Consider the following 18,786-nt stretch of genomic DNA (forward strand, 5'->3'; position numbering starts at 1 on the left):
GCTAAACTATTTTTTGGAAAGCAGATAATTCTTGTTATCCAAATTGCTTTCAATCAAATAGGAGGGATTAGACATATGCATATGATGATACTAAAGAAGGAATGTGAAGAGTTCCAAAAAGCTGGACAACTAAAAGGCTATAAAAATTTTAGAAATTATGAGATTTTATTATAATATTGGACAATGGAAAACTATAATCTTCCTAATTTCAAAGCCATTTTTGGAATAAATACTAGACAGTAGGGTGAAAGCAGAGGAAGAATACAGTGGATAAGAGAAAAAAAAATTTGCATCTACCTGTACTTCATCAAATAGCGTCCTAGCTTGTTGTAATGGTATAGGGACACTTCCCAGTCCACTCACAGGTTGATAGGACACTTCAACCAACCATTTACGAAGCTTTTCTGCCATCTCTCGATAGCGTTGCCATTGGCGAATCTGACTATCAATGATTCCTCTTCTTTGCTGAGCCCTTCGAATGACTCCTTGCCATTGGTTACTAAGAAGTGTAAGTTTCAGGTTGAACTCATCCCTGTTGATAGAGTAACCAGAGTAGCCATTGTGAAAAACCATGGCCAACACGTAAGTATTTCTCTAATCATACAAGAGTTTGCAGATGAAATGAATCTAAAGATATCATGAGTGGCCATCTAGACCAGCTTTTTACAACTGGCAGGATTTTATTTAAATTTTTATAATATTTTATTTTTTTGAATTACATATAATAACAATTTTTGACTGTTGTGCTCCAAAATTATGAGTTCCAAATTCTTTTCCTAACTCCCTTCCCTCCACTCTTCCTGAGATGGTAAACAATTTAATCTCTGTTATACATGCAGAACATATTTCTACATTTTCTTTGAGATACAGACATAGTATTGTTATCACTAGATCAAAACATATGCACAATTTTATAGCTCTTTGGTCATAGTTCCAAATTAGTCTCAAGAATGGTTCAATCAGTGCATACCTCAACCAACAGTGCATTCTTGTTCCAATTTTCCTACATCCCCTCCATTACTTATTATTCGTCATTTGTGTCATATTATCTAACCCAATACTTGTGAAGAGATATACCTCAGAGTTGTTTTAATTTGCATTTTGCTAATCAGTAGAGACTCAGAACATTTTATATGATCATAGATAGTTTAATTTCTTTATCTGAGGATTGCTTATTCATATCCTTTGACCATTTATCAATTGGGGAATGATTTGTATTTCTGTAAATTTCACTCATTTTTCTATATATTGGAGAAATGAAGCTTTCAGAGTAATTTGCTATAAAATTCACCCTTCATCTCAGCTTTCTGCTTCCTTTCTTTTTGTTTGCATTCATTTTTTGTGTAAAACTTTTTAAATTTAATACATTCAAAATTATCTATTTTATATCTCATAATGTTTTCTATCTCTTATTTGGCCATAAACTCATCCCTTATTCATAGATCTGACAGGTAAATTAATTTATATTTCTCCAATTTGATAGCACTCTTTATGTATAAATCATGAACCCATTTTGACTAATCTTGGTATATGGTATGAGATGTTAGTCTATAGCTAGTTCTATACCTAGGTCTATACCAAGTATAATATCTGCCATATTATTTTCCAGTTTTCTTAGCAGTTTTTGTTAAATAGTGAGTTCTTGTCCCCAAAACTGGGATCTTTGGATTTAGCAAACACTAGTTTATTATAATAATTTATTACTGTGTTATTGTGTTTGTCATCTATACCACTGATCCACTATTCTACTTGTTAATCAGTACCAGATTGTTTTGATGATTAATTCTTTATAATAAAGTTTGAGATCTGGTATGGATACACTCAGAAGGATTATTCTTATGTTATTTTAAATGAATGAAATTACTTTAAAAAATCAGAGTGACAGTCGATAGCCACTTTTGGGCAATATTCTCAATGTATGGCAACCTAAATTCTTCTCCAATTTTTTTTCCCTAACATAACTGAAATCTCCTACTCTATATTTCAGAACCAGTGAAAAAGAAAAACATATAAATACCACTTTGTGCTTGATAGTGTATAAATGGAGATTTTGAATCCTAGACTTCAATCCCCAGAAGTCCTTGGTATTTCCCAGAATTCCCTATAACCTCTCCTGAGTCTCCACATTGGCGAGATCCCAATTGGTATTTAACTGGCAGTAATGCCTCCCACGAGCTCTTCCTTTGCAATGATGTAGCAAGTATAGTGCTAAGCTAAGTGCGGGGATTTTAAATGGACTAATCAGTCATGGGCACATGATTTTTATTTTGTATCTTCTTTATTCCTTGATGTCTAATGATCCTTAATAAACCTCATAAAACATAATATTTTTATTATTAAAGATATAATTTAATTTTTACAATAGCACTCAATAACTCTCAGAGATATTGTCAAGTTTTCTGTCTGTTTTCTCTTCTTCAGGCAGAAGAACCTTAATTCAAGTAATTTTCCCATGAGTATCTCTCCCTGAAATTTTCTTCATTTTTCTAGAACATTTAATTTGTGGGCCTACTATATGCTAGTGATTTAAACTGTAAATCATATAAGGAATTTCTTTATATGTCCAATTCTTACTTACATATCCTTATCTTTATTTTGTTCTGTTCTGATATTGCTTTTTTAAAACCTTGGTTTGGCATCACTATTATCTACTCTGAATACTTGGAAATTGTTGTTTTAGAAATATAGATTATATATTTTTTTATAATTATCCTTCCAAGAAACTATACTGAACTTTCTGTCATTGAGTTTGCTTCTTTCACATTCAGGACACTTTTTGCCATTTACCAAATTCCCTCTTATTTTTACTTCTAAAGAAAATATTTTCACAACCAATTAGCTTTAATGAGACATATTGAACATGTGCTTCACTCTATAGTAATGAGTTATTGTTGAGAGTGTCTCTCTCTGAGGAGGGAGGGGAGGGAGGCAGAGAGGGAAAGAGGAAGGAATAGAAAGAGGGAAAATGGGGGAAAGGGGTATGGAGAGGAAGAGGGAGAGGAAGAAAGGAGGAAAGAGGGAGAGGAAGATAGAGCAAGAGAGAGGAAGAGAGATTGAAAGGAAGAGAGAGAGAGAGACAAATACACACATATATATGGAGAGAAAGAGAGAGAGAGAGAGAGAGAGAGAGAGAGAGAGAGAGAGAGAGAGAGAGAGAGAGAGAGAGAGAGAGAGAGAGAGAGAAAACATGTGAAAAACACTGGATACAGAATTAAACCCAGCAAAATAACCTTCTAATATCCCTTCATATTGACAGTTATTTGCTGATCACTCTAGAGAGCATTCATGCATCAGTATTAGATAGCCTTTGATGTATCCTTCAAATTAATATATAATAATAATTATTATATTTAGCTGATGATCTTTTTTTAAAGAAAGGGAATCCTTCTCCCAATATACAAAAAAATGCCATAGTTCATGTGATAAAAAAAAAACTATAGAAGAACTTTCTGAATTATAATGTATGATAATTAATTAATGTATGATGTCTTATAAGTTTTGAATGGATAGTCAGATACTATTTCTTCCCAGCTGAGTGGCCCTATGCAAATCATTTAACCTTTCAACATCAATTTTCTCATCTGTGAAATGAGAATAATAAAAGCAGTTACTTCACCAAAATATATATTTTAGATCTTTATAAGCTTTAAATAAATAAATGTTACTTATTACCATAATATTCCTCCCCAACCCCAATCATGAATAGAATCAATATATACTATACATTGAGTTTTTCTCTTTAACTAAAGTTCAACCAGTTCATTAATTTCAATCCATTTTTAATATCTTAATACTTATTTCAAAACTTCTTTTTCCTTCCTATCTTTCCTTCAAAGTTTGTCCAAAATTATTCTCTATCTTTTTGTTTTTGTTTTTCCTTTTCATTATATTTTTTTAAAATGGCCTAATTGGGGGCAGCTGGGTAGCTCAGTGGATTGAGAGCTAGTCCTAGAGATGGGAGGTCCTAGGTTCAAATCTGGCCTCAGACACTTCCCAGCTGTGTGACCCTGGGCAAGTCACTTGACCCCCATTGCCTAGCCCTTACCACTCTTCTGCCTTGGAGCCAATACACAGTATTGACTCCAAGATGGAAGGTAAGGGTTTTAAAAAATAAATAAATAAAATAAAATAAAAAATAAAAATGGCCTAATCAAAACTACTCAGAATAACACTAGACCTGGTAATATAACCTTGCCAAAGAAAATGAAAGGCTTAAAATCTGAATGAAAATAGAAGTAACTGTGACAGCTTGTGAAAATTTGGTTTAAAAAAGTCCCAAAACCCAAATTGCAAACTTGGAATCTTAAAAAACACTTTTTCTTTACTTAAACCTAACTTCTCCCTCAGAGCAGGTAAGTGACAGATATGAGACTAAAAATAAATGAATGCGAAACATTTAAATGTATAGGATTTAATAACAAAGTGAGAGAGAAAGGGGTTCCTTCAGCCAAGTGAGCAGAGCTGAGTGAGAGACTCACATCTGCACTTTTCTAAAGCAAAAGCCCCCCCAAAGTCCCCAGCATGGGTTTCAGCAAAATTTATCTCACAAAAGTAAGGTAGCAAAGTAAGGACATAACTGAAAAGGATGCTAGGAAAATGTAGTTCAGGTGTATCAAATTTCTATTTGCACACAGAGTGGAAAGAGTATAGGCCCTGGAGTGAGGAAGACCCAAGTTCAAATCTGACCTACATTACTAATTAGCTATGTGATTCTGGGAAAGTCACTGAACCCTGTTTACCAGTTTCCTCATGTAAAAACTGACCTAGTGAAGGAAATGGTAAATCAGTTCAGTATCTTAAACAAGGAAATCTCAACTGGGGTCACAGTTAGACACCACTGAAATTAGTGAACAACAACAAATTTCTCCCTTAACAACTAGCTTTCAAGATAAAAAAGAGAAAAACAAAAACCCTCTCATTAAAAGTTATTGGGTTTCTGTTTTGCTGAATTACTATTTTTCCAACTCTATTATAATGTTCACTTATTTTCCCCAAAATATAACCATTCCATGAAAACTTGTCATTTTTTATCAAAATATTTAATATAAATGTTTCATTTTTAACAAAAGTTCTATTAATTCCTACAATAGGAAAAATGTATTTATGTATGTCAATAAAAGTTACAGCAGAAAACCATGAACTTTTGCCACTAAAGTCTTAAGGTCACTTTCATCTCTATTCTAAAATCCTATGGGTAATTTTAATAACATTCTGATAAATAATACTATTTGGAAATACAGGTAAAAGTGGACCAGTTCATATCTTACTTATCTGGGCAGACATGAATTTACCTTTGTATTCTCTAAAGAGAAGAGACTTAACTTCATATAAATCAATAAAGCAAATATGATTTTGGGTTTCAATGTTTATACTTAAAAGAAGAATATTTCTAAAATGTAAAGTATTTCAGAAACTTCTATTTGTATTAACACGGAGAGTAATATTTACAAATCCTTCTATCTCTTCATTAAATCAAGTTGCTTAAGGAAAAGTAATAATTTACAAACTTATTTTTAAATGGGTGGTAGGTGGCACAGTAGATAGAATGCTGAGCATGGAGTAGAAGAACTGAGTTCAAATTGGCTCTCAGACACAGACATGTCTTACTCTCAAAGAGTTTGCATTCTGCTGGGTGGTTATATTAAGCCCATGGCTAAATAACTGAAAGGTCATTTTGGGGAGAAAACAAAGTGGGGCAATTAAAGGCTTCTCAGAGTACTCAGTACATGAGTAGGAAGAAGCAAAAGACTGTAAGAGGAAGAAGACTCCAAAAAAGAGCACTTGAAGGTATGAGGGATAGGCTGTACTAAGGGATGGGGGGAGGGAATAGAATGCTAAATTCAGAGAACAGTGAGTAGGTCAGTGTGGCAAGAGGATAAAATATAATATATAAAAGCAGTCTAAAAAGGTAGGTTGAAGCAGATGGTGAAAAATTCTAAGTGGCAGAATGAGAAACTTATCTTTTATCCTAGAGGCAAATGGGAGTCCCTGTAAGGTTTTTGTTTGTTTGTTTTAGTAGTAATTAGCTCTTTTCTTTAGGAAGATTAGCTTTGAAATTGTGTTGGGGATAGACTGGATGGAAGATGGAAACCATTTAGGAGGATATTGTAATAAAAGTCTATGAAAAAAACAATGAGGTTCTGATTTAGGATAGTGATTATATTGACTAGTGAAAGGTGTATGAATGCATGTAATAAAGGGGAAAAGACTTGTCTACTGATGAAGTATAGAAAAGAAAACAGGGAAGAATAAATCTAAAGTCAAGAATTTATGGAAGGAAGGAAGAAAGGAAGAAGCAAGAAAGGAAGGGAATGAGGGAAGGGAAGGAAAACAAGAAGGAAGAAAAAGATGGGAGAGAGGAACAAAAGGAAGGAAAGGAGGGAGGAAAGCAAAAAGAAAAAAGGAAGAAGGGAAGAGAAGTAAAAGATGGAAGAATGGAGAAAAGAAGAAAGGAAAAAGGAAGGAAAGAACAGATAGAAAAAGGAGGAAGTAAAAAAAGGAAAGAGGGAAGTAAGAAAGGGAGAAAAAGAAGGAAGGAAAAAAGGGAGGAAGAGGACAGAAAGAAAGAGGAGAGGAAAAGGAAGTGAGGGAGGGATAAACAGAGGGAGGAAATATTAAATGCCTTTTTTTCCCAGGAATTAGGCTAAGTATTTGCAAATATCATCTCATTTGATCCTCACTTTATAGCTGAGGAAACAGAGGCAGGTAGAGGTTAAGTGACTTGTCCAGCATCTCACAGCTGGTAAATGTCTGAGGCCAGATCTTAAACTTGTCTTCCTGAATCTAGTCCTGGGACTGTATCCACTGCAAGACTATTGGTACAACCAGTGAGTGTGTTAGAGTTGTAAGATAAAAAGCTTTGTGTTAGAGTACAAGTTCCTTGATTATGGGATTGTTTCTCTTTTATCATTAAATGACTAATGTCTAGCATACTTTCTGGCATATATTAGGCATTCAATAAATGATTATGGGATAAATGCATTGTTGTGAAAATCTTTAGATATCAAGGGTATCAGGGAAGATTTTATGAAGAAAATCATATTTAAATTAAACCTTAAATGATAGGTAATAGGAACATAATTTCTGTTTATTTTCTGGGTTTGAGCTTCCATATTATGCCCAGACTAGAAGTACAGTGGATGCTGGATAGATCCCAATGCTAATCAGTATAGAAAGTCTTGAAGAGAAAAATCATAAATTTGAAGCTGGAGGGAAACAGATAAGTTCTCATTGTACAAATGTGGAAACTGAGATTTCTGAGTTTGAGCAACTTCACCACAGTCAAATAGGCAGGAAGTGGCAAAATCAGTACCAAATTCTTTTGAACACAAATCGTCACTGTAACAAATTACTTCTCTAGACAGGAATTCAACAGGTTAAGTGGGAAAAGAATATTGGGGAAGTGTGGGAATGGGAGGTAGAGATGGGTCAGAAGGCAGATCCAGGCACGAAGAACAGTTAAGGCATAGCATTTAGATGGTAGAAGATGGTATGAGTCAAGGACAATAATATTAGACAAGACTGGGAACCTAAAATAGAATGAAATTATAAAGGACCTACAATGCTAGACAAAGCAATTTGAAATTTATTTTGGATAAACAGGGAGCCACTGAATATTTTTAAGGAGATGAGTCAAATTTTCTATGTATAAGAAAAAAATTATTCTGGTAGTACTATAAACTTCAGAATGTAATAATAATAAAAGAGTGAAGGCAGGAAAGACCTAGGAGAAAGGTATAATGTTTTAAGTATTTTGGCTACTCACTACTAAAAAATTTTTCCTCACAAGTATTCAAAATCCTACCTGTCATCCACTTGACCTTGCTCTAGAAGGCGCTGCCCATCAACAATGATTGAATGCAAAATCTGTTGACGACTGAACATCTCTGCTTGAAACAACTGTCACAAAAATAAGTACACAAAAGTGAAAATAATGGCAATGATATGCTTCAGAGTCCTCCAGCTCAATTATTTGTATTAAAAACTCAATTCCACCCTAAGTTCCCAGACTCCTTCCTTTTATTGTTAACTTCTAAGGCAAACACATTAAAGAAAGATTCATAATAATTGATAAAGTATATTAGAAGATAATTAGTAACATATAAATTTGGAAGTATTAAGGTTTTAGATAAGGAAAGTCATGAGAATTATTTCTGCCTTAAAAATTATAATCCTGAGCCTGGCAAAAATTAAAGTTATTTTTTTAAATCACTGGAGATAAATATAATTGAGAAATGGAAGCTTTTGTTTGAGCTAATGATTATTATAAAGTTGAAAACAAAGATCTTTGTTTTAATAGCAACCAAAATTGTAACATTTTCTCTACTTTTTGTATTTATTCAAGCTCCATATAAAAAAGGTTAGATTTTCTAATAATTCTATAGAAGAAAAGAAGACATTGATATGATAATAATACTAACAACATAACTTACCTATAAATGTACATACATCTTTGAAGAATAATAATGCTCCCTCACTAATTTCTTATGGATTTAAATTAAGGCATAACTTTTTACCTCATTTGTGTCTTTGTTTCTTCAGTTGTAAAATAAAGGGGCTAACAATTATCTCTCATGTTACTTCTAGCTTTAATATTGTATTTGTTTTAAATTACTGGCTTTATTAAAGTGTAGAAAGAAACAGAATTCACAAATAGGCTTTTATGCTATGAATAAGGGAAAGGAAAGAGAATAAGCATTTATATGGCATTTTCTATATTCCAGGTATTGTGCTTGTTGCCTTACAAGTATTACCTCATTTGATCCTCATAAACCTGTATGAAATGAATGCTATTATTATTTTCATTTGTAATTGAGGAAACTGAGGCAAACAGAACTTAATGACTAGCCCAGGGTCTCATAATTAACAAGTATATGAATTAAGATAAGAACTCAGATCTTCCTGACTCTAGACCCAGTATTTTTTCCACTGTGTCATCAAGCTGCCTCAGGTATAGGAATAGACATAGGAATTATTACATGTCCATAATTTCTATTGCTATTATATATTATCTTCCACTAAAGTTTTACCCCCAAAACTCACCTTGGTTTTTAGAAGGGTATGCATATTGGGTCTAAGCTCTGGCATGTCTGATCAAAAGGATTAGGTCCAGCTATAGGTTTGGTGGCATACTCTTTTCTGAAAATTAGACTAGACTAGTTAAGCTTGGGCATGTTGATATCTAAAAGTTTGACATACTGAAAATAATAATAATTATTATTATCAGAGTACACACACCAATGAATGTCATAGGGCTTTGAAATATAATATATTCTACATCATATGTGTGCAGCCACTTGATGAGGTGGGATCTAATGCATTTCATTAAACTATAAAAATAAAAAGCTTAGGAAAAGGAGATAGAATGCTAATGAAAACAATGGTTTTTAGATTTTCAATAATGTCTTCCTCAAGGCCTTTGCAAAGAGCTCAACATTCATATATTCCAAAATTCTAATACCATTACCTACCTCATGTGCCCTTTGTTGTTCTAAAAGGCGTTGATAATTGCCTGAAATCTCTACTGCCAACTTCTGTTCTGTCTGAACCAGGAATTCCATCCACGTTTCACATTTTTCCAAGAAGGTTTGATGTTGCAAAAGGAATGACTGTAACTTGCTGAAAGAATAAAAGATAAGAATTAAAAGGGAACAAATCAGAAAACACCTCTATCTTGCTAAAATAAAGCCATTTGCTTTTTTCCATCAGCATTACCAATACTACCACCACCATCATATCTATATTGCCATACTGATATATTTTACACATCATACTATATCTGTAGTCTGTCATCTGCACTAAAAATTTCAAGTAATTATTTAAAAATAATTTTATTTTTTAAAAGGAAAGCAATCTTTAATACTTTAATACATGAAGAAGCAAATCTATTTTTACTCAATTGTAATTTCTTGAACTGTTTTCAAATTATGATAGTGTTATGTAAAAGACAGAAACTTTACAAATCTGCAGGATTAAGAAAGAAACCTGTAAATGTAAACTTTACTTGACTTCAAATTTCTAAGATTTTGTACCTGAATCTTTCTGTGGTCTGAGAGGAGATTAGAGACCAGTGCCTATTCAAATTCTGCATCCTTTTGATTTCCTTATCATTTAGTGGTAATCTATATCCCAACTCATTAAGACGATCCAAATCTGGAGCCATGCTACTGAATTTTAGCATCTGTCCCTGAAAAAGAAATTTTTTTTAATTAAAAAAAAAAACAGAAAACAACCTACTTAGAAGCATAGATAGTGAAAATGAAATAGTACTAGCAGTCTAAGTATCTAGGTAGGTCATTATTACCTATATCTATGGATTAACCCATTCCCTTTATTTCTTACCTTTGCAATTCTTTTGTCAAATTTTAGCTACACGGAGAAACAGAATTTCGGAAAAACAAGGGAAAAGATGACACTAAAGATTTATTGGCTTGGTGAGTTTAAAAAAGTTCTCTTAAGTGTCAGGTTATAGGTTAAAATGGCACTAATGATAAAGATTTTTTTTCCTTTTCAGGCAAGTTACATATTGTAGTCTTGATTTCATTATTCTAATATATCTTTGCTAGGTAAGAAATAGCTCCACTTACCAACAGAATAAATGACACATCCTAATTAAGTTTTAATTAGTTTTATTGCTCTTTCTTCTCCCAACAACTAAAGGAAAGATGAAGCTTGTTTATTTTTTAGTGTTGCTTTTTCTGTATTGGCTTTGACTTGATTGGCTGGAGCACAGAAATTTACATGATGGAGAACTTCTGATATTTATATTATGGAGTACTTCCTATATATTAGAATTTTGTTTCAACTCAACCTTATTTCCTAAATCACCTTCCAGTTCATTCCTCATCAACCTTTTCCACATTTTTTGGTTGGCATTTCATGTAACCTCCAAAGGAATTACAAATAAGAAAGAAAGAACTCTCCTGTTTTCTCTTTTCTCTATTCTTAGAAAAGCTGAATTAAATGCATTTGTTGATATATATATAGAGAGGCAGCTTGTCATAACAGATAAGGGTCTAGCCTTTGAGTAAGGAAGATCTGAATTAGTGCTTAGTATATAGTAAGTCCTTAACAAATGCTTTCTCATTCATTTACTCATGATTATATAATTTATTATCTGATGATATAGAATATGGATGACTTTTCTAATACTTACTTTCAGTTCTTCCATCCTGTCCTGAATTGTTGAAAGGTCAGATGAATGGTTGGGGTCCTGTCCTTTTAGTACTTCTTCAGCTTCTAAAATCCAACCCTCCAGACCTTCTAAACTCTTGGAAAATGTTTCATAGTCAAGAACTCCAGCCTTTTGGAAAAAAATTAACATTCTGAAGTTTAGAAAAAGTATATTTAGACATTAGTTTATTGATTTGCTTAGGTAATTGCTGTATTTATTTCATTTTCCCATTGTACAAAAACTTTTCTGAAAAGTATTGTCACAGTGATTTTTCAGGTTGAGTATACCTTTTATTACTTATTCTGGAATATAGTTATTTCTTTCCATAATTAGTTTTATGCCATTTCCAAACATAAATCATTTTGCATCAGATAATACTATCTTTTCAGTCATCCAGGTTCACAACCTTAGCATTATCCTCCAACATTTCACTCTGACCCAGCTCACGTAACCAGTCAGTTGTCAATTCTTTCTATTGCTAAATCTTTCACCTGTCTCATATCCTCTCATAATTGGACTATATCTATATCTTCCTAACTGGTCTTTTTGATCTGTAAGATTTAAATTAATGTCCAATAACTCCAAGTATTATATTTTATAAAGTTTATTAATAATCACTTGAAGTAGGAAGAAAAATAAATTAAAAGAAATATAAGTTCAAATCCAATTATCTAACAAAAAACAAACCCATGTGTGTAGATTCTCCTAACTCACAAAAAAGCCTGCTTTCCCACCTGCAATAAGGATAAAAAGGCACAAGGTGGGGCTACAGAAAATTTACATCCTCCCTACATTAGCATGTAATGTGAGAAGGAATATGGAATGCTGAGAGAGAGTTTCTGGGGAGAAGATCTTAATTATACAATACCCCCTGTGATTCTAGTGGAAAACAAGCATTCAGAAATCTCCCAGATTTACATGCTTAGTACAACAGAACACATAACCAAATTATATCTCTAAAGATCTTTAAATATGGGTACATACAATATTGCACTTTTTAAGGAGAAATTACAATTTGGGGATGAGGGAAATAAAAGAGAAAGAGAACCAAACCAATGATAGCTAGGTACATTGACAAAAAGCCAATTGGGAACAGTCCCCTTTGCATGAGTGTACATTCAAAATAAATGTGTTCAATACCCCACAGTTAAATTTCATTACATCCCAAGTTCATTTTGGATCTTTTAATGCAGTGTGAGGTTTCTACAGACATCTCCATGGTGCCTTCTCCAAACAGTTCACTTTCTTGATTTGAGGAGGTAGCAAGTTTCTTATCCCCAAATTTCTCTCAAACAAGAAAAATTGTTATGAATCTAGAATTTTATGACAACAATACAATTCCCCCTGATGGATACTGGGTTTGTCACCAGATCCATCAAGGTCACATACTACCTATACAATGTTTTGTGCTTTTTTGCCCTTGTTAATTGTCACATAGATAATGAATGTACTCCATTAAAATGGTTATAACCTGTATCAGTAACTTTTGTAGTATTTATGAGTTCTTATGGTTTTGGGGATTTTGGTACTTAAAATTTACATTAGCTATTATAAACCTGATACTTGAAAATCATTTGCACTCGCACTGTGGATCATGGCCAAATTATAAAGAAAATGGCTCTCATTTTTGGGTGAGAAACCTTTGTATTGTGCCTCTTTTTGGCAAACACAGTGTGTCACTGATATGTACAATAGAGTATTTGTTTTCTTTTTTCTCTTATTTTTTATACTTTTAGTTAACGGGTTTTTTTTTATTTTGCACTAATATAACTTTACAACATGCATTAGCCCTAATATTAATGCATACCCAAAAGTTTTAGATTGTGGAAACCTGTCACTGATTGTTAAATATTATGGGATTTTGACTAATAATTGTGTCTGATTTCAGAAGAAGGGATCACAAAAGAGCCATTATACAGTGCCAAGAAGCACAAGGTTAAGGAGACGAACCAATCACAATGGGATTGATGAGACTCTGTGCCAAGACAGAGGACTAGTTTTGGGGTTCAAGGAAGTAGTTGTTTGACAATGTCAGACATAGGATTTCCTCATGACAGATCCAGACAAAACACCTCAGTTTGGTTCCCCTATCCCTGTAAGTGAAGATAAAATCAGACCAAGGAATGATATTTCCCTTTCTGCTTCAAAATCTAGTCCTTTTTCTTTCTCCTTCATAGTGTGGCAATTTTCTGTAATCCTGGCTACATATTGCTTCAATGCAAGGCTTGTGGGACATAAATCACTTTATTGGGCCCTGATTCAAGGACCTATTATTCTTGCTTACTCAGAATTTTTATATACTATTTAATTTTTATTTTTTTCTTTTCTTCAATTTTTTATGTTTTTGACTCCCTTTTAACAACTCATTCATATACCTCATAATTCAGCCATGTATCCCTGGGAGATCCATGTGTTGGTCAAAATACTCTTCAGGGGGTTTTGTCATAAAATTCTACATTTATAACAATTTTTCTTGTTTGAGAGTAATTTTAGGATAAGAAACTTGCTATCTCCCCAAATTAAGAAAGTGAACTGTTTGGAGAAGGCACCATGAACATGCTGCAGAAACTTCACTGCACCAAAACATCCAGAATGAACTTTGGGATATAGTGAAATTGAACTATGGGAGGTTGAACACATTTATTACTTTTAAAATTCACAATGCACACTCTTATGCAAAGGCAACTGCCCCCTGACTGGCTTTTTGTCAATGTACCTAGCTATCATTGGTTTGGTTCTCTTTCTCTTTTATTCCCCTCATCCCCAAATTATTGTAATTTCCCTTTAAAAAGTACAATATTGTATGTACCTCTAGTTAAAGATTTTTAGAGATATAATATGGTTATGTGTACTGATTCCATGGGGAAACTAGGCATGTAAGTCTGGAAGATTTCTACATGCTCATTTTCTACTGGAATCTCAGGGGGCATTAGAGAACTCTCTCTCCCAGCCTTCCATGTTCCTTCTCATGTTACATGCTAATGTAGGGAGGATATAAATTTTGTATAGCCCTGCCTCATGCTTTTTTCACCTTATTGCAGGTGGGAAAGTGGGCCTTTTGGTGAGCTAGGAGAATCTACACACGTGGGTTTACTTTTTGTTAGGTAATTAGGTTTGAACTTCAATTTCTTTTAGTTTATTTTCTTTCTACTTCAAGTGATTATTAATAAACTTTATAAAATATAATACTTGGAGTTATTGGATATTAATTTAAATGTTACAGATCTTTCCTCATAGCAACCTATCTCCCCAAATCCTATAGACACTAAAGTGATTTTTCTAAACGGTAAATAAGATCCTGCCATCTCTACTCATGGCAACTCCAGTGGCTCCATATTATTAATAAGGAACCATATTTAGCTTTCAAAGCTTTGCATTCAGACTGCCTCCATGTTACTTTCATTCTTTTTATATAGTTTCCCCTTCTTTACATGGTCTAGGTATACAATATTACTTGATGCTTCTAATATATGTACATTATATATATATACATATAATATATATAGATAAGATTTCATCTTTTTTGTCCTTTGCACTGTCTCTCTCCTATTAATGGAATCAATATTCCCATCTGTACCACAATCTCTAAGAATCTTTAACTTTCTTCAAGACTCAGTTCATGTGCCCCCTCCTATAGGATGCTTTTGCTGGTCCTTTCTTCTCTCCAAATTCCTCACTCATCCACCCAAACATGAGCACCTTGTACTCTAAGGTATACTGCATTAGCCTATATGCATTGTAAATCTTGAAATCTCTCAGACTTGTGAATGTTAAAAATTTTCCCATCAGGGAATTCTTAATTGGAACAAAATCCCTACTGAGAAACATTCCCCATTTTGATGTGAGAACTCGCCAGGATCAGAAATGGGAGGACCTCTACGCCACCCGTACTTAAGACTGCTTTAGGGGAGAAAACTCTTTGCTAAACCAAGAAAGTACTTGGATCCATGCTTATGGTGGGGCAAGGAGTTCTTTGAGCCAGGCCTGTTTTTAGAATTGATACAATGAGAGATGCTAGGTACCTAAAAGGGTCGGGCAAGTTTTCTCTTGATGAGATTAGTTGACTCAGCTGTGTTTTCTCTAGTTCAGACTTACTGAGGAGATTGGTCGACACAGCAGCATTTTTTCTGGTTCAGACTTACTGAGGAGATTGGTCGACTTAGCAGGAATTTAGATGGGCAGTCCTTTGGAAAGCGTCTACAGTGATTGGTAGATGTAAGGACTTAGGGGAGGTGACATGAGAGAAAAACCCCTATATAAGAAAAAGCAGAATCTCTTGATGATATATCCTTTTGGAGAGATCCTTTTGGAGGAATTCCTTTTGGAGGATCTCTGATGAGGACCGCTTGGGAAGAATCTCTTGAGAGAGGCTCTGGAGAAGGGAAGCTCTTGGAGGACAATCTCTAAGGAGGTCTCGCTGGAGCTCCTCTAAGGGGACTCTGTTCCTCTGGAGGCTCTGGAGAGAGGCCCTTTGGAACAGTCTCTGGCTGGAAGGCTCTCTGGTAAAGTCAGCTGAGATGGAGCTGGCCTGGTGTCACTAGAATCCTTGTTTAGGCAGACCTTGTGGAGAGTGTTAAAAGACTGACTGATTGATTCTCTCTCTTAAGACTCAGGTCTAGGCCATATTGGCTTGAGGCCCTTCATAATTATTCCTTTCCTACTCTTTCTCTCTTTCTCTAATTCCTCATTATATTATTAATTAAAAATCTCTATAAAACCCAGTTGACTTGGGTATTTAAATAATTGGGAATATTTCCCTGGCGACCACCTTATATTTGATTTAAAACCAAGACACTGTAGTGAAACATATTTTCTGCAGTCAAATTTACTCACCTTCTCTTATATCTGTCATAATTTATATCTTCCACCATTTTAACTCACTACAGTTTATGGGCTTCACTATTTTAAATCTCACAGCATTTTGTATATATATGCATATGTACATGTTGTACGTCATCTGTTAAAAATGTATGCTCCTTGAGAGCAGGGGACATTTCATTTTCTTCCTATATCTCTAGTGCTATATAGCATAAATGCTTAATACATATTTGCTTGCTTGACTAACTGATGCAATAGGCAGGAATGTAAACTACAATGGACAAAGCCAGATTTCTATTTATATAAGCACATTTTAAAAGCCCTACTGATCTTTTAAGGATTTGACCACCTATTATTATTTATTTAGGAGACATTGAGGTAGATTTAGTATTGTCTAGATGATTAATCAGTCTTCTATTTATAAATATTTCCATATTTAAGCTCAAAGACATAAAAGCTGAGGTTCTCACATCCACTCAACAGATTTTTTTTTTTACCTGTAATAGTTTCTGTTGTCTGCTAAGAGCCTGTTCCAGGGCAGACAAGTGTTGACTCAGAGAGTGCTGGTCAGACTGAATGGCTGATGCTGCAGAAGTATCCACTTGTTGTTTGAGTTGCTCTCCCAGCTCATGGAGCACAAACAAGGAATCCTGAACAGTCTTTTGGCCTTTTAGGAGGTCCTAAAAGAATAGGGGAAATGAAATATCTACCATGAGACCAATCTTCTTGTGAATCTCTTCACCTCCTTAATAGGACCATGTAGGCAGCAAGTTCACTTCTCTCTTGCAGGATAGATTTTGTATACACAAGTACTTATTCAGCTAGTCTAAATGTCCTTACTAATACATAGGTGTGATATTATAGAGCAGTGAATAATACACTGTGTGTGTGTGTATACAAAATGTATCCCTTAAGGGATCAAATGTGTTTTTTCCTTATTCTCTAGGACAAAAGTTCTTAACCTGGGGCCCATGAACTTTAAACTACACACATACACACACACACACACACACACACACACGTATAATATGTATATATAAAACTAATTTAATATAATTGGTTTCCTTCGTAATGATGTGCATTTTATTTTATACATTCAAAAATGATTTTCTGCAGAAGAATCTATTGGTTTCACCAGATAAACAAATGTGAATTAAGACTTCTACCACTGATTCTAATATATATATATCAATATCTATCTATCTATCTATCTATCTCTGTGTATACTTATATATATATATATATACAAACCCTCATGGAGTTTACATGTAAGATTAAATTATATTGCTTACTTTAATTGTGATATGAGTATTAGAGAAACTAATTGAAATAGTGCTGTTTTGAATATTAAAGATCTCTCTTGAACTTAAAGAATTATGAAGTGCTTCTCAAGCAAGGACAAACCAAGAAGAAAGAAAAAAAGAAAGACTTTTTAAATTAAAATCAGTCTAGGTTTTAAAGAAGTTAAGGTACAAACACTATGACACACTTTCTCTCCTAAGGCAAACTCATATCTCATTCAAACACTTGTCATTTCTCAGAAAGGTGAGGACTTCTTTGGTACTTTTACCTTGACTAAAAAAAAAAAAGTTACCTTATTTTATATTCTGAGGCAACCTGAGTCCTTATGGATAATAGTAACTAAAACTTTTGAAGTTAAGGAAGCTTGAACTTTGATGAAAGGAAAAGTGGAGAAATACACTGTTTGTGAAACATACATTACAATCTTGAATCCAGGCTGCAACTTCATCATCAACGATATCTTTATTATTTGCTGCCTTCAATAGCTCATTAGTTTGATCCTCTTGCTGTTGGATTGTTGAAGCACACTGTTTGGAATAATCTTTGTATCTCTGCCACAGTTGAAATAAGGCTTTACTGGAATGCAACTGTTCAGCAATCTCTTCTAACAAATTATTCCACCTGGAAATTAGAAGTACACATACACATTGGTTAATGTAGGTTCCTTGATCTTTTACCATTTTATTTTTGTAGGTTCCTTGATCTTTCCCCCTATTTTGCTTTTATCTTTGTAGCCCCACTGTCCAGCACAAAATGGGTTGTTAATATTTATTGGATGGTTTATTAATTATGATTGATATCTTTACATTGTGCAAATGAAAATTGTGTACAATCATCCATTTTTTAAATAAAAAAGATAGTGTTTCAACAGTGGCCTACAATTTTATTTTGAAGGTAGGCAGCAGTTCAAAGTCAATTAATGCATTTTCCTCTTGCAAAACATTATTTTTGAGCTTCAAAACAAATAGAATGAATAACCATATGTGAACAAACCCTACTAAACAAGACAAAATCTCAATTATATAGTTGATGGGATTGAGATTGAGATCTTAAAAAAAAACACACACACTGGAATTAGGCTGTCCCATACCTCATATTCACTTCTTTCAAGGTATTGGTGAGTGTTTCTGTCACAGGTGGATGACATTCTTTTAATAGTTGGTTTGTTACAGAGCCAAATTTCTGCAAGTTGCTCTCTTGCTTTTCCAGTTCATCCTGTAGACTCTATTCATGAAGAGAGAAGAGACAAATAGCATGATAGTATCTAAATTGTTAATACAAAAACTTAAAATTGAAAGAGGTGTTTACTAGGTTCTTTTTAAAGAAGATAAAATGAGTAACTTTCCAGTAAATTTTTATTTTTTTTAAAGTAATTTTTTCTTACAACTTCATGATATTTGCAGTGAGGATTACAAGACGTGATTAGTGGGTAAGTCTAAAAAAAGTAGATAAGAGTAGCTAGTTTGCTAGCTAATCTAATTTGAGAAAGTTTT

The 18,786-nt window shown here is 33.7% G+C and overlaps 1 protein-coding gene across 19 annotated transcripts in view; it reads right to left on the bottom strand.

The window, feature by feature from the left end:
- SYNE1 (spectrin repeat containing nuclear envelope protein 1) overlaps positions 1-18,786 on the bottom strand; it is a 569,990-nt gene that overhangs the window by 86,728 nt on the left and 464,476 nt on the right. For all 19 annotated transcript variants that reach the window (XM_016428964.2, XM_056818948.1, XM_056818954.1 and 16 more), the window contains 8 exons: positions 18,384-18,517; positions 17,710-17,914; positions 16,489-16,671; positions 11,156-11,302; positions 10,032-10,186; positions 9,471-9,618; positions 7,805-7,899; positions 298-532 (listed from right to left, as the gene is read on the bottom strand). In XM_016428964.2, the coding sequence (XP_016284450.1) occupies positions 298-532; positions 7,805-7,899; positions 9,471-9,618; positions 10,032-10,186; positions 11,156-11,302; positions 16,489-16,671; positions 17,710-17,914; positions 18,384-18,517 (1,302 nt within the window). The remainder of the gene's footprint in view (positions 1-297; positions 533-7,804; positions 7,900-9,470; positions 9,619-10,031; positions 10,187-11,155; positions 11,303-16,488; positions 16,672-17,709; positions 17,915-18,383; positions 18,518-18,786) is intronic.

Source organism: Monodelphis domestica, chromosome 2 (genome assembly GCF_027887165.1).
Source record: "Monodelphis domestica isolate mMonDom1 chromosome 2, mMonDom1.pri, whole genome shotgun sequence".
NCBI classification, from domain to species: domain Eukaryota; kingdom Metazoa; phylum Chordata; class Mammalia; order Didelphimorphia; family Didelphidae; genus Monodelphis; species Monodelphis domestica.